A 22631-nucleotide genomic window follows, 5' to 3' on the forward strand; every position below is an offset into this window, starting at 1 on the left:
AGGAGGAAGCGTACACTGGCAGGGGGCCTTCCTCCTCTTCTTCTGCACCAATCACATCATGTAGCCCCAAATCCTGAGAATCGGTACCGGAGTCCAAGTTGGGTGCCAGATGGAGTGGCGGAGGGGCTCTTCTCTCGGAAGCCACTAAGTGTGAACAGCTGAAAGGCAGTCCCGATAGGGAGGTAACCCCACAGATTCCAAAAAGGCCATTGGACCTGCATAGGCCACTGCCCACTGGTTGCCTAGAGAGGCAACCGCACCAGGATACGATGGAACATAAGCTGGGTTCTGGTACTGGCCCCTTGGCTGGATCCACCTCCAACTCCAATGACAAGTTGGCTTGCAGACCCCTGGGGGGTAGTATGCCTCACTTCCACCAGCCAGTGCTGAGAATCCAGGGAATGGTGCCAGAGTGGGGAAATCTTCGCCAACATCAGCAGGGTCAGTTTTCCTCTGGTCGGTAACTGAAAGACCTGGTGCTTGAATGGAGCTCAGGGCAACATGCTCCTTTCTGTTCAACATACTCGCCAATGCCGGATCTTGCCCCACCTGGGTCAGCAGTACTGGGAGTGCCATCAGATCCCTGGCTGCAGAGAAAGACGTCCCTTGGCCCACACCGCTTCCTGCAGCCCCCATTGGCCTGGAATGGTGAACTGCGGCCAGTGGGAGCTGCAATTGGCCGAACATGCGGACGCAGCAGGTAAACAAACCGGTCCGGTGCGCCAGGGGCTTTCCCTGAACAAGTGGCGGACCGGCTTTGAGAACCACTGCCCTAGAAGACCTCTGTGTACTCCCAGGGGTACGCATACCCCTGGTCGAGAACCACTGTTTCAGGTCATTACCTTTCATGCAGTTACCACTATACTGAGCCTAATAATTTGTGTTTGGCTAAAGCATATTTTCCAGAAAAGCATCCAATCTTGATCTGAAGACATCAAGAGATGGAGAATCCACCACTTTTCTTGGTAGTTTGTTCCAGTGATTAATCACACTTACTGTGGAAAACTGAATCTGTTCCTAGCATTGCCAAGTTTTTCAAAAGTGGCTTATAATTCTGTGTCTCAATTTTTGGGAGTCCATCTTTAGTCACCTTGGAACTGATCTTTCAATATGCTGAACACCTATTGCTCAAAGACCCTAATTCAAGAAAGCACTTAAACCCATGTTTAAGTCCTCCCTATTGATGGCTTCACTTTAGAGTGTGCTTAATTTTAAGCATGTGCTTAAGTGTTGTCCTGAATTGGGATGCTTTCCTGAATTAGGGCTAAACTGAGGCGGAGAATAGCTGTACTATTGTACTACTTGGTATCTGAAAATTCTAAAATTGGGCACCCAAAAGAACATTCACACAAAATTAAAAGCCACTTCTGAAAACTGGGGCCTATTTAATTCATAGGAGTGATGGAAGGTTTAATTCACGTTTGAGGTCCTTGGATGAAAGATGCTCTAGGCCCAATTCAAATCCCACTCAAGTCAGTAGGAGGTTTTCTACTGACTTCAGCAGGCATTGGATGAGGTCCCATAAAATGCATGTATTATAGATATTTGCCAGGATTGTTATAGCTGGTATATTAATGCAAACAATTTAAAGTATTGGAAAGATTAAAATGCTCTGGGACCCTGACCCTGAAAACCTAATTTGCGTTAACTACAACTAAGTTCAATAGGAGTTTTGCCTGAGTTTGAACTGAAGGTTCAGATTCTATGAGTTTAAAACAGGATTATGAAGAAGACAAGATTGCTGAGTAAAGAGAGGCTCCACACTACTCAATGGCATTTCTATGTCTGCCTTTAATGGCGTAACTTTTGAAAACCACATATGATCAAATCCAAAATTTCAGGGAATGTTCTAGGCATCAGTGGGCAGAACCTTATTGATTCTGATGAAAACAGGACAACCAGAAAAGCCAGATTTTCACCCAAATCATCATTTGGTCACTCAGGATACAGGGGTGAGGCAGTGACCTCCCAGAGGCCTGTGGCAGGGGAGCAGTCACTTTGGATACACCTCAGGATTAGGGTTTAGAGTGAGGGTTAGTGGGCCCCTCATGCCATTCTGGCCAGCCTCCCCTCAGCTGGGACCCATGCCCTCCAACTCTGGCCAGCTCCCCAACCAGGGCCTCTCATCCCCATTCTGGCCACCCCCTCCCTCAGTTACATCCCACACTCCCCCCACTTCAGCCAGACCCCTCACCCCCCAGAAGAATCCTTTTGAGTTTGGTGAAAATTGGAAAACTGGAAAAGCCTGATTTCTACCAAAATCAACAGAGTTCTGACCACAGTGGTATGTGTGTGTAGGGAGGGGCTGCTGAACATACAGCTTGGGCTACAGAAGCAACAAAGTGTGCAACCCAAAAAAAGATCTGGAGAGGTTTAGCTGCTAGCAATGTCAAAATGTATATGACTAAATGCTGCTTCAACTGCTGCTTTCAAAGTGCCTCTTTTGCAAGTAGAGTCACTTTATCAGTACACTGGATGAGAGTGCAGCATTATTCCACATAGATAACACTTTCAAAATGCAGTATTTTTTGGCCAATGAAAGGGATTATCACCGTTTTTGCTGTTTGAAAGCTACTGGAAGGTTTGTCAAAGAGGATGGCGAGTTCAGGGAAATAGGTACGGATTTTTTTTTATTTTTATTATTTAATTTTGTAATGATTTAACTAAGAGACGGGCATCAAACTGAAAGATTACACTATAATTCTTATTCATACCTGTAGCCCTTCAGGCATGCACATGCCCAAACGTTTAATCAAAGCTTACTACTTCAGTAAATATGGTAGTGAAGGCTTCTGACTTTGCAGAATGGACTGGAACTCAGGAGTATGAAGAATAACATTACAAAGTATAACAAAAGTGGAATGTTTGCCATGCCCAGAACTTAGTGACAAAATCCCCCTGCAACTTTTAGAGGATTTTTTCCTTAATAAAAAGTGATGATCATTCTCAAATTACATATATAACTCTATTAGCCAGTGGAACTCATTGCTACAGGTATTACTGAGACCAATAGCTTAGTAGGATTCAAAAGGATTGGCTATTTGTCTAGACCAGAGGTTCCCAAACTTGTTCTGCCGCTTGTGCAGGGAAAGCCCCTGGCAGGCTGGGTCGGTTTGTTTACCAGCCGCGTCCGCAGGTTCAGCCAACCCAGTGGCCGTGATTTGCTGCTCCGGGCCAATGGGAACTGCTGGAAGCGGCTGCGGACGCGACAGGTAAACAAACCGGCCCGGCCCGCCAGAGGCTTTCCATGCACAAGCAGTGGAACAAGTTTGGGAACCATTGATTTAGACAACACAAATATTCAGAATTACAATAAAAAAAGCCTAGATCTTTGGAAGCCTAACTCTCATTCTTCTAAGGAAGAAATTTTCTCTGTGATTGCATAACTGCCCTCTTTAGTATTTCTTACTCCTTTCTTTGAAGCATCTGATACCAGCTATTAGGCTACATTATCCAGTATGGCAATTTTAATGCTCTTGTAATCCATTAATTAGCTTCTGGAGCACATTCCAACTGTTGGTATAAAAATTTACTGTATTTAGAGATTAAAGAAAATCTGTACAACTAAATAATTTAGGAATGTGTAACATTCTTAATCAAAACAAGATATACTAGCCAGTGTTTTAAAGAACATATCTAAATTCACATGTAGCTGGATATTCTGCTATCTTTATATACTTTTAAACTATTACGCCATTCTAATGGAATACAAACATAGCTTTAATTAAAATATTGTATGGTGCGGCGCTTCCTTTTTTAACTAATGTTATGACTCTTTAGATTTTTGCTATAACGAACTCATGACTTTTCTCATTTTTTGCCATAACAAAAAGACAGCATTACTTACAAATAATATATAGAAATGTCCTTATCCCATGACAGAAACAAGACTGATAAACTGCAATGCTTTGATAACATCTTGTTTTTTCGGTTGCTTCTAAACTAAAGGTGCTCTTTAATTTAAACTGTAATAAATGTGAATATCAATAACTACTACACATTTTTTGTTTTAAAAATTCATTATGCTATTTTCTGATAGATATTGTAGCATACTCTTCACATTAGGCACATGGAGTTATAATGATTTTACTTTTTTGATAAAAGTAAGGAAGTCTGAAGGTATGACTTTTAGGGGACTTTTTATTTCAAGATATCCTCAGAAAGAAAATCTAGGCAAAAATCAAGCTATGCAAAACTATGCATGGTGAGTCATTTCTAATTACCTTTCTTGTTTCAGCATTACTACTTCTTCCTCTCTCTGTCTAAGAAGAGCTTTAATTGTTTCCAGTTCACTCTCTGAGCAACTGGTTCTTTTTTTTAGATCTTCTTCTTGCCTTTCTTTCTCTGCCACTTCTTCCTGTAAACGTTTGCATACTTGTTGGCAAACTAGCAAAGACTCTTCTTTTTCTTTTAGATCTTTAGTAAGTCTAAATAATAAATAATAAATAATAATAATAATAATAATAATAATAATAAATCACCAAAATATCACAGCTGATGCATTTTTCTTTATAGATAAAAGATATCCTGAGATAATTTTTGCTTGTAAAAGGGAATATTACACAAAGACAAAAAATAAAGGAAAAAGAAGGCTGAAGAACATCTTTGTGAAGCTAACTAGAATGATCATTCAAATACAATAAGAAAAAATATAAAAGTTATAAGTACCAAAAGACCTGTGGTTAAAAAATTAGGAATATTAAAATAATAAAAATAAAAATAATTTGATCTCTCTCATCATTTGTATATAAAATATACACAATTCTGAAATAAACCTGCATTTAGACATTCCATTTTCATACTCCAGCTTTTGAAGTTCACTTTGACAGATGTCAACTTCCTTTGATTTCATCCTAAAATATAACAATTCATAAAGTATACATTAGACCCCAAAAATCAAAGCCTTTACTCATTAAATGATTTGGACTTCATTTGTTAACAGTTTCACGCTTTTTATTTTAGTTGAATACCATGAAAAATTTCCCTACAGGGAGATTTATTAAACTGTGGTGTTGTCACGCTCTCTGTACATCTTTGAATAGATATATCAAATATACTGAACATATACACACACATTTTTAATCCTGTCTCAAACAGACCTACCAGTGAAGCATACGTGTAACTTTAAGCGCATGAGTAGTCCTGTTAAATCATTGTAAATTTAATGGAATGTGTGTTTTGCTGGAATCAGGGACTTAGACAAGAACTAAAGTCTGAATGTTTGCAATGCCCTCTGTCTATCCCCAGTTGGTGGATGGTCCTTAGTAACTACTATCAGCCCCAGTTTGAGTAATGCTCAAGTTTAAGATTTCTAATTTAAGATTTGTAAGTGGGGGCCTATGTGAAACAAACTAGCGGTCTCACTCTGGTTCCTAGCTATTAATTAATTATTATTATTACAGTAGTACTTAGAGGCCCCAGCCAAGATTTGGGCCCCATTGCCTGGCATTGTACAAATGGAGTAAGAGACTATCCCTGACCCAAACAGCTTATGATCTAAATAGGCAAGACAGACAAAGGATCAGAGGAAAGGAATATAACACGTAATCAGAATGAACAATATGATGGTCTGCAAATGTCATTTTACTTCCACAATAATATATTTTGGTGTTGTTTGTTATTTGTGTGTGCATGGGGGGTGGATTTTGTTGAAAGGGGATTAAGTAAACAGAAAGACAAAGAAAGGGGCAAGTGACTTTCACAGATGGCTGTCCCTTTAAGGGGAGTTGGTATCAGCTGCCTCACAGCTAGGGATCAGGTGATTATAAAAGCCAGCAAGTGTCTCAGTTGGGGTAGAGCACTGCAAGGAGTAGGCTGGCTCTGGAAAGACGCCCCTGGGTCAAGATTTAGTTTGGCGCCTGTAGGAGGCCCTAGAGCAGGGTATGACTCCCAGGCAAGTGGCCTGCATAGTGGAAATCCATAGGAAGTAGATAGGTCTTCTGCAGAAGACCCTAGGTTTGGGGGAAGGGATGATCGCTGGGCTGTACTCATTTACTGTGGAAAAAATAAAGTTGAAGTCCTGAGAAAAGGGCCTGAACCAGACTCTGGGCATGGTATCACCTCTTCGTTGACTCAGGGGACAGGCCAACAGCCTCAGGGAAATTAAGAGAGAGGTTAAGAGTGATCATGGAAGGAAAGAGAAGGAGACAAAGAGGGGAATGTGGAGAGCAGGTGAATTGAGGCTGCACTGAAGAGATTGTGAAGGAGAGGAAAGGAGAGAGTTAGAATGAATAGCCAATTAACAGAGAGGAAAGAATGTCCAAAGCAAAAACTGCAGAAAGTAGTATGATGATGATGATGATGTATGCAATCAGCATTCAAAGATCCCTGCTGCAGCTCTTAGTCTCTGCTCCTGCTGACTTGAATCTATGGCTACAATTTCTTTCTTCCCTGTATTACACAGGTAGGGTGGGCTGCTTGGAACAAAGGCTCCTTGGAGGCTCTCTCCTAAACAGTTCTGGGTCTGAGAAGGTGGGTGGAGGGAGAGGGAAATGCCAACTGGGTCTCATCTTCCCCCTCCTCCACACATGGTGTGGCCATACCTGTGCAGCTGCTTGTCTCTGCTCCTGACAGCTTGTGGCTCTGGGTTCCTAGTGTATTGATATCAACATCACAGAAATCACTATTCACCATCGCAACTGGCAACCAGTATTGACAATACAACCAGAGAGATGAAGGATTGAACGGTCACAGAGACTTTACCATCCTCTCAATTGTAAAAGGGGATCTTTCAGAACAGGGTTTAGGGCAGAAAATAATTTGGAGGACTGAGTGGAAGTTTGTACTTAAAGGAGATTTCAGTTTCCAGTGCAACTTGGCAACTTTCAGGAGCACTAAAATAACTTTTAAAAGATTCCTGACTTGCTACTTTTTAGTATATTTCCCTATACTGCACATACGTATCAAAGGCCTGATGATAAACTGACTTACATTACAACACAGTGTTCAGTATAAGAGTAAAGATTAACCAACAAAATTCTTCCACAGAGTGAAGTAAACAGACTGAGCCCTGAAGTAGAAGAGAGAGAAAAATACTGTCTTTGGAATGGAAAAGTAAACACACAGCCAACTCAATGGAAGAAAGCAAACACATTTTAAATTATATTCACACTAACTTCTCCATACTTCAGTTAGGAAATAAACTTTAAATTTGCTCATCAAAAGTACCAAACAAACACAGAACAAATATATACCACACAAGAGAGCAAACACATTCTAAATGGAGTCAGACATGAAGACTAGCCAACAGAAGAAACCCAATTCATCTTAACAAATTATAGGACAAAGTAAATTAAACACATTAGGTTTCCTTATTAAAATACTCACAGAAGTCATTTATATAGTACTATTTTTTAATTATCCCAGCTTCCCTAGAAAAGATAGCACAAAAGGGGCACTGGTGCATTGAAATTTTATTAGCAGCTCAATTCACTTGCGTCTTAGGGAACTGAGCATAGCACTAAGAAATGTGACAGACAGACTTCTGATTTTGAATGCTAGCTCTGCAATACTTGTATTACCTTCAGTAGGTCACAACATTTAGGACCTCGCTTTGCACTCTACAAAACTGAGATATTACTATTTACCTCATAGGGTTGTTGTGAGGATTCATTAATTAATGTTCATATAGCTTCTGGACATGTACAATATTATGGACTTGATGCAGCTCCCATTGAAGTCAGTTGGCGACTTTTCATTGACTTCAATGAGGATTGGATTCGATTAGGCCCCATAACTCTAAATATTATTACTATTAAAATGTTCTCTTAGCAGGGAAGATTGTTGGCATTGAGAATGGCTTAATGTTAAGGCAATTGAAGAGAAAGGCTTTCAGATTACCAGGCTTTCTGATGGACAACTAACTTATTTCTCTTCTAGTGTACAAGGCTTCTGTTATTAAGGAACAGAAAAAAAAGTCAATAGGACTTTTGTTCATAGAACTTTAGTCACCCACATTATACAGTATATCCTTGATCTAAGCTATCATAGCCTTTGTCAACAGTAAAATCACCAAGCTCAACAGTTCATCAGAATTTTGAAGTTTTGGGTTGCTTTCATGATATTGAGGCCCACACTAAACATGAGGAATATGCTTATCTAAAAAGGAATCAATCTTGGTTTTTTAAATATTTCATATGTATAATTCTGATTAAAGAAGTCTTAAAACTACCAACAAGCTATACTATAAATATATATATGCATGGCTGGGAAAAATATGTACCACTCAAAAGTAAGCTCAAGGCCAAAAGATTAACAACTGAATGGCTGTAGATATGGATAAAAAACTTATAGGAGAGAAATTACAATCAGAGAATCAGAGTCAGACAAGTTCAGTGTCTTCATAAAATAAATAAATTTATATTATGTACTATATTTCTTCAAATAAACAGCTTTTTTGAGCAACCTTAACTGGGTTTCAAGTGCTTGTATCACCAAAATGACTCCAAAAAAGCCAGGAAATCATTAGGAAAGTCCTTACCCAGTCCTTACAATCAACAACCACAATTTCTCCTTCTCCACATTACCTCACTTGCAATGCACATGCCTCCCTTCCTCCACCTCCACACAAATAATACAGCTTTTAACTCTGACCATATGGAGTGGCTAGGAACGATATTTTGTGTTGAAGTAGGCAGTATGGTAAAGATGTTTAGGTGATGGTTATGTTTAAGTGTGTTTTGTTGGATGTTTTCTGTTTTTGAAGTTGAAATGTTTGTAGTATTGTTTATTATTCTGGGAAGTCATTGTTTATAGTGGTACTATTTGGGTGATCTAAGGTGTAGTGATGTAGTTTTTCAACAGTTGATGTTTGTGGTGGGACTTAAGGTTGAATGTTTTGGATGGAGCTGAAGGGAGGAAGGGTTTATGTTGTGGGTGAGAAAATGTGAAGAGGGTAAAATCATGGTTGTAGGTTGCAAGGGTTGGGTAAGATTTAACTAGCAATTTCCTATTTTTTGTGGTTGGTTAATGGTATGTGCACTAGAGAAATCTTAACTATTCAATGGTTTTGTCTGAGGGATTTTTTAAAATAAGAAATCTATATCAACTCTGACAGCTATCTGTGTTGATCATTCTTGTCCCTGTGACATGTTACAAAGGTCCAAAGTCTTCCAAGAGTACTTGCTCCACACAGTAATGCACTCCTTCCTCATGGCTCCCTGTACACAGCTCAGTTTCTCCCCATGGTCCTCAATCACAGCCTTGCTCCTTTCCATGTCCTCCCACAGTATTCTTCCTGGACATGATCCTCTACCCACATCCCTGCTCTCCTACCATCCCCACTCACCCCCAGTCTCCCTCTACATTTTCACTCACCTCTGGTGCTGTTGAAGATGAACCAAGGTAGGAATGAAGGGGAGAAAAACAGGTATATGTGTGGGATGGGGAAAGGAGTCTCAGTGGCAAATGAGTGGGATGTGTGGAGGAATTCCTGGGATGGGAGTCAAGTACCTCTGTTTTGAGGCACTGATGCAACAAGGATTCGCCTGGGTCATGAGGAAGCAATATCTAGCAGCCCTCGTTGTGCTGATGCCTCAGTACTGAGACACTGGGCTCTCTGCTAGGCCAACCCTCCCATTCACATTCCGAATCCTCATATAACCATGCACTCTCTGCCTTTCACATTCCCAGTCATCCCCTTTGGGGAGACAAAAGTAGGAGAGAGCAGGGATGGGAGTGTGTAGGGCTGCCTGAAGATTGTTCTTTCAGTTTCCGTTAAGACATATAGCAGCATTTTTAAATGTTTCCTCTGAAAATGTTAGTATATCTCTTACTAAAAAACTTCCATGAAAAATTCAGTTGTTCCATGACAGGTTCTTGGGTCAGATCTGGAGACCCCCATCAATCATTAAAGTACGAAACAGACGGAACTTAGTCCTGCTTTAAATCCATGTCTACACAGGGAATTTTACAAACAATTCCTACTGATAGGAACCCCAGAAAAAATGCCCATGGTTGCATTTGCAATGTAGCTGTAGCCATGTGATCTGAAGAAGAGCTCTGTGTGGCTCAAAAGCATGTCTCTCTCACCAACAGAAGTTGGTCCAATAAAAGATATTACCTTACACACTTTGTTAGCTAAACCTGTAAGGTCTACACTAGGTCTTCCATTAGTAGGATTTTTTTTTGTACAACTCCCTAGTGTAGACATAGCCAAGGTGCAATTCTCAGCACAACTTTTCCTAAGCCTCCATAACACATATTACACACACACACACCACATATGTGGAGATGCTATCCATTGGACAAACTGCAGAGCCATGCAATTTATGGATTTGTCATGCAGCTTTGAGAGTCTAACCTCATCTTTGCCTGTCCATTAATCAATCTTCTCCGATCTTATTGTAACTTTCCAAACCTCTGTGTAGCTTCAAACAACTGCCATTAAAAAAAAGAAAAGAAAACATCTGCCAGAGAAATGTGTCCTCCTCCCAGGCATATAGAATTTCTCCCTAAAATTATAGCCACCTGAGGTCTGGATAAGCAAGATTAGGTCTTGGACCAGTAACATCTTTTCTATACTTAGAAATATTACAACTAAAAGCTCCATTACCTCAACCCCACTCACTGAGAAATGAGAACATTATTTCCTTAGAAAAGGGAAATTTCCAGCTTCCCAAAAGGACCATGGAATCATTGTATCCCAAGATAAAATAATTTAAAACTGTGGTACTTATGTCACAGAAAAAGCTATTTTAGGCTATTGTTAGAATCCCTCTGAACAGTGTACAAGTGGATTCACAGTTACTAAAATAGCTAGCTTTGCAAACTGAGGGATTAAAAAAACAAATAAAAAGAAATAGTACCAATACAAATTCTAAAAATCAACTAAAACTTTCCTGAAATAGTTTTTCTATAAAATATGGCATATAGAGAATCCATTATGATATGGTATGATAAGAAGTTTGATTTAAACTAGTTTGGGATGATCTGACTAACTCACCCCGGCCTGATCAAGGCCCATTGAACTCAACAGAAAGTCTATAATTGATTTAAATGGCCTTTGCATCATGACTTCACAGCTTTGCTACTCATGAGTAATGCAGATGTTCCAAATTCATGCCGATAACACTCTTATACCACACCACTATTATTAACTCTTTCTCTCTGCAAATATACATACACGCACAAATATGCATATATCACTATCTCTCTATTGGATGGAGAGATAAACATAGTAACTTTGTTGAGGAGAATTATGAAAAAATATAATAATGTTGTCTAACTCCCACTGAAGCGGTGCTGAGTACTCAACACTTTTGAAAATCAAGCCACTTATTTAAGTGCCTAAATGCTAAGTCAGGAGCCAAACTTTAGGCACCCATTTTAAAAAATCTTGGCCCATATCTTTCACTATGAAATCAGGATAAAAATGAAATTGTTTAAAATTGTGATTTTTTTTAACTTCTGTTCCAAACCACTGAGAGGAAAAACAGGTTTTTTTTTTAAAAAAACCTTCTTCAATTTTTCTATGTTTACCAACCTTACATGTGAATTTTCTAGGACAGAAAACTAACTAGCCAATGAATTCATCCAGATATCAATTTCTACCAACTGTCACATGAAAGTAAAGACAGTTTTAATTTACAAAATGCTTTAAGTGCTCACAGCACTATTAAATAAGGAAAGACTGAATTTATTTGTGAACAAAACATTGTTCAGTAACATTTATTGATTACTTGAGGTGAATGAGCCACTACGATATTTAACATCAACTCACAACCCTGTTTCAGATAGGAGTTTGTCACATGGCCGTGCAATGCAATGGCCACATCACTGACTGAATGATGCCTACATTTAAACCTTTAAGTTGCACTCTCACAAAACAATAGTTTGTATTTTCCACACAATAACTGTATATAGATCATTATGTTCATCTTTTTTTAAAAAAAGATCTCTCTACTCCAGGTATAAAAAGAGATTTGTAATTTACATCTTTTAGAATCTCCAAGTCAAAGCTCCAAGAAGGTAAAATAAGTTTCTAGGCAACCTCTTTTGAACGTTGAGAGACAGATAACAGCCAAGTGACTTTTGTTAGTTTATTGAGGATGAGAATAGTATCCCATCAAATAAGTGGTTGCATTATAAGAATTTTAAAATATGTCATTATTGCTAGAAACACAAATGGAGGGTGAGATTAAATTAATTTTCTTTTTCCCATACCATGAAAAAGGAAGGTCAGAAGTTTTGAAAATGCATCCGATGAAGTGAGCTGTAGCTCACGAAAGCTTATGCTCTAATAAATTTGTTAGTCTCTAAGGTGCCACAAGTACTCCTTTTCTTTTTGCGAATACAGACTAACACGGCTGCTACTCTGAAACAAGTTTTATAGACTTATCTTAAAGACCTGTGTGGAGGACAGACGGAATCTTTGCTAAAGGTGGACAAGATTGCTATGTCTTTACATTGGCCTTTATATTAGACAATGAAACATACACCATTCTGCACCATGTTTCTTCCCCATCTTCAGTACTACATTTTATGTAATTATTTGCTTCGAAAGGATGTCTCGGGTATTCTACTCCTTAAATACATTAGCTCCAATAATTCTAAAAAAACTGAGATAAAGTAAAAGGATATGTGATGGACAACATAGCCCTGATCTGTTCTAGTAAAAGCAAAGAGATACACCAATCCAGCTATATTACATGACATTAACAAGTTAACTGTATTTTTCCAGTTAAGATTGAACAGAGTACAAATATAGTTAATAGTATGGCCAAATACTCTGAAATCAAAACACAGCAGCATGGACAGGTGGCTGAAAAAAAGTGTATAGCTGCATTTTGTATAAGTATAATAAAAACACCCCTCCAAGCGAAACAATCTATACTAATAAAAGTGCAGTTTTGCCAGTACAGCTGCAACTACACTGTGGCCAGGGATAACATCTCTTGGCACCCCTGACTGACATAGCTATGTCAGCAGAAGTCTGAGTGTAGAGACAAATCCACACTCTCAATTAAGTTAGTGGGAGTTTTGCCATTGACTTTAAAAAGGGGCAGGACTGGGGCAAAATGTATTTTGGATTATGTTTTGTTTTTTAACTTTAAAATTTCCATTGAGTGCACATATATTTACACTTCTTACAAACCATGGAAAATGTTTTGTTCTATAGAAAAAAATCCAGAAGTGGAATAAATTATTATATTACACTAATAAAAATAACTATAACCATCTCACATTTTAAAGTCAGAGATAACTAGTAGTATTGTCAATCTTAAGACCATCTATCAACAATCTTTTTTATGGACTTTCCTGAAATTTAAACAAGGTCTCCTTTATGATATGTAGTTAGTTTTCAGTTCCACATTCAGAGATTCTGATCATAACAAGTTACAAATATTTAGAAAGCTTAGCAATAAAGTATTTTAATGGTAATGCAAGCTCTCAGTATGAAAAACACATTTATTAAATGTAGTTAACTATACAGTGAAAAACCCTTCCAAATGTACTTTTAAAAATCTGAATGTAATATGGGTATAATTTAGCAAAATGACATTCTTTTTTAAATATAAATAAGAGATTTAACCATGGTTATTCATTGGTGAAATAACACCATAACAACAAGAAGCCTTAAAAATTTCCAGCTCTTACACCTATTTAATTGTTACTCTTCTTGATCCTTTTGATTCTGGGCTTACTTAAAACATCTATCAATACTGCAAGCTAATTCTTTTCATTTTTGCTACAGTAAATTCTTTATATTTGACTTGCTCTTTGATTAGGCCTAGACTACACTGAGAACATACATTGCACAGGTTAATGAAAGATAGCAAATTATTCTTGTGAAATTATTGTCTTGAGCACAAATATTTGTTTCATAAAAATAAGAAATGTATTCAAGAAAAAAATCTATATCATCCCCTTTAGATCATAGAAGGGCAAGTGGTCAGTGCTTAATCCTTTTCCAGAATACCATTACAGAGGATACATCTGTACTGAGTACAGGTTCATATTAGCAAATAATTTTGCATATGGACCAAAATGGAGATGAGATTGAATGCTTTGAAAAGACCTATTGGCTTCCGACTATTCACATGCTTAAAGTTAATCACAAGGTGAAGAGCAGTTTAGAGTACAAAGTGGCAGCAAAACTTGGCCTTAAATAAATAAAATAAAATATCTTACATGAGTAGTTTTTTGTAGTGGCCTATTTCAGCTGTTGCTTTCTGAAACTTGAGTCCAGTTGTCTCTACTTGATTTGTTAAATCTGAAACAACAAAATATATCTGTTTTCATTTCTGTATTTGTATGCCCATCATTTGCTTTTATAATGTGGTGTGTTATATTTGCCTCTCACTTATGTAGCCGCTCTTCATAGAAAAACACAAACAAACAAAAAACCAACAACCAGGTAACCCAGTAAAATTAATTGACTTATCAAAACTTTCTGTGATAAGTAATTTGATAGTTTTTAATTATAAACTTTACTTTAATTGTAAACTAAGCTTCCAATAATCATCAGTAATGAATAATGCAAAGTATCTACCTTCCTGAAGAAAGAACATCATTTTATGATTTATTTTTGTTGACTTCTCATTGCTGATAAACAATAGAAAATTATATATGCTTGGATTTTCCTATGAAAAACAAGATTAGTAGATTTATTGGAACAGTTAGATTTGTGCAGCATTGCCATGTACTCAAATTCAGAAAGACTTATTTTTATTCCTGTTCTAGCACAGACTGAATGAATTAAGAAGCTGAATCCAATATATCAAGAAATTGACTTTACATTAATAGATTTTTTTTTATTTCACAAGGCAATATATTCAATTCAATTGAGGTTAATGCAAAAAAGCTTTAAACTGTAGATGTATTGATCCAAATTCTGCTCTCGGTTACATATGTAACTGAGAGCAGAATTTGGCCCAGAAATCAGAAGGGTAAGTATGAAATGCACTTTACAACTAGAAGTATCAGAGATTCTCCACATTTGTTTTTATTTCACATTTTCTCTCAGTTAAATGTTATCCCCAAAGCCACAACATTGACCAGCTTCAGTAGCTTACTAAGAAATCAGACTTTTCCCTTTTCCCAACAGACAGTCCAGCATGTTCCCTCTGAGCCATAAGGTTAATTCAAAAGGAGTACTTTTGGCACCTTAGAGACTAACAAATTTATTTGAGCATAAGCTTTCGTGAGCTACAGCTCACTTCATCAGATGCATTTGGTGGAAAATACAGTGGGGAGATTTATATACACACACAGAGAACATGAAGCAATGGGTTTTATCATACACACTGTAAGGAGAGCGATCACTTAAGATGAGCCATCACCAGCAGCAGGGAGGGGAAAGGAGGAAAACCTTTCATGGTGACAAGCGACCTAGAATCCTATTTTCGACATCTCCGACTCAAGGAATATTTCCAACACACCTCTGACCAACATATTAACCCACAGAGACCTTCCACCAACACTACAAAAAGGATTCTGGGTGGACTCCTTCTGAAGGTCGAAACAGCAGACTGGACTTCTACATAGAGTGCTTCTGCCGATGTGCACGGGCTGAAATTGTGGAAAAGCAGCATCACTTGCCCCATAACCTCAGCCGTGCAGAACACAATGCCATCCACAGCCTCAGAAACAACTCTGACATCATAATCAAAAAGGCTGACAAAGGAGGTGCTGTCATCATCACGAATAGGTCGGAATATGAACAAGAGGCTACTAGGCAGCTCTCCAACATCACTTTCTACAAGCCATTACCCTCTGATCCCACTGAGAGTTACCAAAAGAAACTACAGCATTTGCTCAAGACACTCCCTGAAAAAGCACAAGAACAAATCCGCACAGACACACCCCTAGAACCCCGACCTGGGGTATTCTATCTGCTACCTAAGATCCATAAACCTGGAAATCCTGGACGCCCCATCATCTCAGGCATTGGCACCCTAACAGCAGGATTGTCTGGCTATGTAGACTCCCTCCTCAGGCCCTACGTTACCAGCACTCCCAGCTATCTTCGAGACACCATTGACTTCCTGAGGAAACTACAATCCATTGGTGAGCTTCCTAAAAACACCATCCTCGCCACTATGGATGTAGAAGCCCTCTACACCAACATTCCACACAAAGATGGACTACAAGCCATCAGGAACACTATCCCCAATAATGTCATGGCTAAACTGGTGGCTGAACTTTGTGACTTTGTCCTCACCCATAACTATTTCACATTTGGGGACAATGTATACCTTCAAATCAGCGGCACTGCGATGGGTACCCGCATGGCCCCAAAGTATGCCAACATTTTTATGGCTGACTTAGAACAACGCTTCCTCAACTCTCGTCCCCTAATGTCCCTACTCTACTTGCGCTACATTGATGTCATCTTCATCATCTGAACCCATGGAAAAGAAGCCCTAGAGGAATTCCACCAGGATTTCAACAATTTCCATCCCACCATCAACCTCAGCCTGCACCAGTCCACACAAGAGATCCACTTCCTGGACACTACGATGCTAAAACACCACCCTATATTGGAAACCTACTGACCTCTATTCCTACCTACATGCCTCTAGTTTTCATCCAGATCATACCACACGATCCATTGTCTACAGCCAAGCTCTACAATATAACCGCATTTGCTCCAACCCCTCAGACAGAGACAAACACCTACAAGATCTCTATCATGCATTCCTACAACTACAATACCCACCTGCTGAAGTGAAGAAACAGATTGACAGAGCCAGAAGAGTACCCAGAAGTCACCTACTACAGGACAGGCCCAACAAAGAAAATAACAGAACGCCACTAGCCAGAACCTTCAGCCCCCAACTAAAACCTCTCCAACGCATCATCAAAGATCTACAACCTATCCTGAAGGACGACCCATCACTCTCACAGATCTTGGGAGACAGGCCAGTCCTTGCTTACAGACAGCCCCCCAACCTGAAGCAAATACTCACCAGCAACCACACACCACACAACAGAACCACTAGCCCAGGAACCTATCCTTGCAACAAAGCCCGTTGCTAACTCTGTCCACATATCTATTCAGGGGACACCATCATAGGGCCTAATCACATCAGCCACACTATCAGAGGCTCGTTCACCTGCGTATCTACCAATGTGATATGTGCCGTCATGCGCCAGCAATGCCCCTCTGCCATGTACATTGGTCAAACTGGACAGTCTCTACGTAAAAGAATAAATGGACACAAATCAGACGTCAAGAATTATAACATTCAAAAACCTGTTGGAGAACACTTCAATCTCTCCGGTCACTCGATTACAGACCTGAGAGTGGCTATCCTTCAACAAAAAAACTTCAGAAACAGACTCCAACGAGAGACTGCTGAATTGGAATTAATTTGCAAACTGGATACAATTAACTTAAGCTTGAATAGAGACTGGGAATGGATGAGTCATTACACAAAGTAAAACTATTTCCCCATATTATTTCTCCCCCTCACCCCACCCCCCACTGTTCCTTAGATGTTCTTGTTAACTGCTGGTAATGGCCTACCTTGGTTGTCACCATGAAAGGTTTTCCTCCTTTCCCCCCACGCTGCTGGTGATGGCTCATCTTAAGTGATCACTCTCCTTACAGTGTGTATGATAAAACCCATTGTTTCATGTTCTCTGTGTGTGTATATAAATCTCCCCACTGTATTTTCCACCAAATGCATCCGATGAAGTGAGCTGTAGCTCACGAAAGCTTATGCTCAAATAAATTTGTTTGTCTCTAAGGTGCCACAAGTACTCCTTTTCTTTTTGCGAATACAGACTAACACGGCTGCTACTCTGAAACCTGTCATAAGGTTAATTCTAGCTTCTTCCATTTTATAAATACTTAACTAAAGTGCAGTGGCAGTACAGATGCTGCTAAGTCTTACTTGTTTCATATAACTTCTTTATACAAAAAAACTCACAAAATTAAGTGATGGAAGACACCCGTTATCTCACCTAGTCCATCCCCTGTTAGTGCAGATCTGGTTCCCTGCAGTATATTTTGTTGTCATCGATTTTAAGGCAAGAAGGGACCACATTATCTAATCTGACCTCCTGTGTATCACACGCTGCCATCCCACCTCCACCACCCGCACACTAAACCCAACAACCAAAATCAGACCAAAGTATTACAGTCCACAGGAGACTAGACTACTAGGTGCCACAGGCAGAGAATGGAAGGGGCCAAGATGCACCAGTGCCCAAGGCCCCCGCATAGGTAGGAAAATGATTGAGATATATCCAGATTATCCTGGCAAGTGACTCATTGCCACATGCTGCAAAGGAAGGTGAAAAACTCCTCAGGTCAGTACCAATCTGACCTGGGGGAAAATTCCTTCCTGACCCCACATATGGGGATCAGTTAGATCCTGAGCATGTGAGCAAGAACCAGCCAAAAGGCACTTGAGAGAAAGAATGCTCAGTGGCACCTCAGAGCCATGACCCACTGGCTCCGATGTTCCATCGCTGGCCATGGTCATCCCTGATACTGCTGAGGAATATGCCACTGTGCATATGTATCTCTGATATAATACTTGATGTATGTTGCTTAATTAATTTTGGCAATGCTTTTAGCCCTTCTTAAGACAGTAAATCTTTTGTAATCTTTTGTAACAAAGAAACCAAAGCAGAATATGGGGGGAGAGAAATGAAACCTCTTCTTGACCCCCTGCTGGTGGCCAGCTGAAACCTAAAGCATAAGCTTTTAGGCACATACAACACTGAGCCCCACCTCCTATCATCACAAGCAATCCCATCATACGATTGCACTCATAAATTTGTCCAGCTCTTTCTTAAAACTAATTATTTGCCCCCACAACTCTTATTGAGTGGCTTTCCAGAATCTCATCCCTCTGATGGTTAGAAACCTTCTTCTAATTTCCAGCCTGAATTTGCTCACTAACCAGTTTCTATCCATTTGCTCTTGTCCTCTAACTTAAATAGCTTTTCACCCTCCCTTGTATTTAACCCTTATATATTAATAGACAGCAATCATATCCCCTTTTTTTGCTAGACTAAACAAGCCAACCTCTTCCAGTTCATAAGATAGGCCCTCCATTCCCCTGATCATCCTAGTAATTCTTCTCTGCACCTGTTCCAGTTTAAATTCATCTTTATTGAACATGGGTGACCAGAACTGTACACAGTATTCCAAATGAGGTCATCTCAATGCATTGTACAATGGCATAAATATTTCTCAATCTCTAGTAGAAATGCCTCACCTAATAAATCCTAGGTATTTGCCTTTTTCATAGCCACATATCACATTGACTCGTATTCATTCTGTGATCAACCCACATATTCAGTGGTTTGCTCAGTCGAGTTTTAAAATCCTAGTTTTTTTAAAATAATGTGCTATTAAAAGGTAACACTGAATATTCCTTAAAGGGTAAATCCTCTCAGGATCATTTTCTGATAGGAGAATATGACCCCCTTTTTCTGTCTGGCTAACAGCATGCCCTTATTGACTGAAATATCTACTCATTTTATGAAGTTGGCTTTCCAATACTAACTGTAACTATTGAAAGCTCAGAGCAGGAACATTTAATACGAGTGTTGTTAGTACATCTTAAGGAATAATATAAATTATTAGAGAGAGATCTCAAACTATCAGAAATAATAAAAAGCTTCTTTAGGATGAAATCTTCCCATTGACTTAATTTGGAGTTGGATCAGACTCAATATAATCAAAGTAGAAAATAAATTAACTGTATAAACATCTTCACAATACGTGCCTGCCTGCCACTGAATTAGAAATGGATAGTAATAAAAATTCACACCATATAAAATTCCATTGCCACTGTGCATATGTACCTCTGATATAATACTTGATGTATGTTGCTTAATTAATTTTGGCAATGCTTTTAGCCCTTCTTAAGACAGTAAATCTTTTGAAATTGAAACAATTTCTATTCCGATCCTTATAAACCAAAGCTCACAATAATAAAAATGATTAAGAGAAGGTAAGGAGATCTTCAGAAATGTTAACTTCTTTTTAATAAATCTGATTCGATGCATATAGACAAATGATCACTACAAGTCATGGATGGAAAATCTGAACTTCACAGATCCCCTAAGGAGTTCAATCTGTCAACTTTTGTTAGCATGCAATGGCTGCTGATAGTCTTTCTTCCCATTCTCTGGTGTGGACACAGAACCATGGGATGTGTCACCAAAAGGCTTCACGACACACAGAGGGGAGTGCAGCACCAATGAGGATACAATAACTTGGACAGGGCTTTTCAGTGGGACTGCTCACACCTCATCTAGGCCAACCCAGGTGCCAATCACCCAGGCTAACTCTGCAGTAAAGACATACCCTTAAGGACAACACTGCTGCAACAGAAAAGCTTTAATTCCCAAAAATAAAAGGAGGCAAATTTACTTTTAAATTTAAAGTTGTAACAGGATAATTTTGCTAAGATGTGGTTAATTTAACAAAGATGTATTCCAGCATGGAAAAAATTATGTTAAAAACTGACCTAGTTATCTTAGCACATGACACACAAACTGGAAGAGTCCTGGTGGTTTGGGATACAAATCAATGACTGTGACATTTGTTTATTTTAAAACTATGTTTATGTGACAGATGGCCTTTCTGTCATAACTTCCTCATGGCTGTTTTTAAAATTGCCATGACAAAACATGGCTGGGTTACCCACATTATGTTATCTGTTTTACAAAACTGTACAGTAGGTAATGACTAACACCATGACCTTTGTTTTCCAACGCTCAGTATCCCTGACTTTTCTAAGGATAGGAAGTTGCGGCCAAGTAAATCAAGGCTAGATTAGACCACCTGCACTATACAGTTACTTCAGTTTCTCCAAGTAGGCATTCCTCAACAATGTATTGTTCTGTACAATCCTCCAAAACTACACTACTCAGCTTTAATTTCCTGTCATTCAGAATGACATTGAATTATGAAGTAAATGGCCTTGAATGCTTACAGAATAAAAAAAAAAAGGAAATGTTGGCTTTAAACACCAAGCAGATGTAAGGCGGAACACATGGCAACAATCCAAAATTTACCACAGCAAGTTCTACTCTCATGTGACTGCTTTCTCCATAGAGATTAAGTAAGGATCAAATTATTTTAGATGAGCTAGGCAAAAGAAAGAGCCCTCAGCCTCTCTTCATATGGGGACAGCTGCTAATATGATAGCATTTCATAGTCATTTGATTTTTGGCAATTAGTCATTTAAAGATTTCTGTGATTCTGGAAGGTTTCTGGGATTTGTGAATCTGCATAGCTGTTATGATCTATTCCAGTAGTTCTCAAACTTTTGTAGTGGTGTGACCCCTTTCACACAGCAAGTCTCTGAGTGTGACCCCCCTTATAAATTAAAAACACTTCTGAATATATTTAACACCATTATAAATGCTGGATCCGAAGCGGGGTTTGGGGTGGAGGCTGACAGCTTGCGACCCTCCAATGTAATAACCTCGCGACCCCCTGAGGAGTCCCAACCCCCCGTTTGAGAACCCCTGATCTATTCTCTCATGCTAGGAAGTCAGGATGCAGAAAACAGTTTTGGAATGGAGGGAAAGAAAGGGTATTAAGCTTATTTAGTACCAGTAGCTTGAGAGCTCTTTTAGCCTTTTTTTTTTCAACTCTATTTGTTTCAAGATGTTTTTATAATGATTGTACAGCACTAATAACACTGGTTAGGAGCATTCATAAATACATACACCAATGGTGGACTATCCAAGGCAAAGGGGGCCTGTGCCCAGGGGCCCCAACTAATTGGGGGGGCCCAGCAGAAATCCGCCACAGGGCAGCAGAAGCCCAGAACCCTGGCAGAAGCTGCAGGGTGGGCAGGGGAAGCCCAAGCTCGCTGACTCAGGGCCCCAGCAGAAGTGTCAGCCAGGGCAGGTCAGGAGAAGCCCCAGCACTGCGACTCCAGTAGAAGCACCAGGTGGGGCGGGATGGGGCGGGGCAGGCATGGGAAACCGCAGAGCCCTGATCCCAGTCCCTGGCAGAAGCACCAAGCGAGGCAGGGTGAGCAAGGGAAGCCCCAGGGCTTTGACCCTGGTCTCCCCTGAAGAAGCCCAGGTCAGCGAAGGAAGCCCCAGGATCCAGACCTCAGCTGCAACCCCAGGACTGGAGGAGCTCTCACTCCCTGCCATGGCCTCAAGGTTAGAGGAGCTCTCACTCCCTGTTGATGCCCCAGGGCCATGTCCGGGGGGACAGAGTGTGACAGGTTGGTTTCACTGTGACGGGTTGGATCACAGAAACCCGCTGGGAGTTGCCACCTGATATGCCAAGACTACTTCTGCCCCTGCTTTCCCTGCCAGTTTAAGACTCCAGCACCCTGTCTTGCTGAGCCGGACATGCCAGTCTGCTCCTACACAGACCCAAGGTCTGATTCACGTGCCCCAAAGCTGTGGGCTTGATTGAAAGCAACTTAAGAAGTGTTCCTGTCCTTGACACTCAGATGTCCAACTCCCAATGGGGTCCAAACCCTAAATAAATCCTTTTTACCCTGTATAAAGCTAATACAGGGTAAACTCATAAATTGTTCGCCCTCTATAACACTGATAGAGAGATATGCACAGCTGTTTGGGCCCCCCCCCACCGCCCCCAGGTATTAATACATACTCTGGGTTAATTAATAAGTAAAAAGTGATTTTATTAATACAGAAAGTAGGATTTAAGTGGTTTCAGGTAGTAACAG

The 22631-nt window shown here is 39.7% G+C and overlaps 1 protein-coding gene across 1 annotated transcript in view; it reads right to left on the reverse strand.

Annotated features, from left to right (window-relative positions):
* The window catches only part of LEKR1 (leucine, glutamate and lysine rich 1), a 145386-nt gene that overhangs the window by 24127 nt on the left and 98628 nt on the right, over positions 1–22631 (reverse strand). Inside the window, exons 7-9 of the mRNA XM_038415169.2 lie at positions 14131–14212; positions 4776–4853; positions 4224–4427 (exon numbers count right to left, since the gene is read on the reverse strand). Of these exons, the coding sequence (XP_038271097.1) occupies positions 4224–4427; positions 4776–4853; positions 14131–14212 (364 nt within the window). The remainder of the gene's footprint in view (positions 1–4223; positions 4428–4775; positions 4854–14130; positions 14213–22631) is intronic.

Source organism: Dermochelys coriacea, chromosome 9, assembly GCF_009764565.3.
Source record: "Dermochelys coriacea isolate rDerCor1 chromosome 9, rDerCor1.pri.v4, whole genome shotgun sequence".
Taxonomy (NCBI): domain Eukaryota; kingdom Metazoa; phylum Chordata; order Testudines; family Dermochelyidae; genus Dermochelys; species Dermochelys coriacea.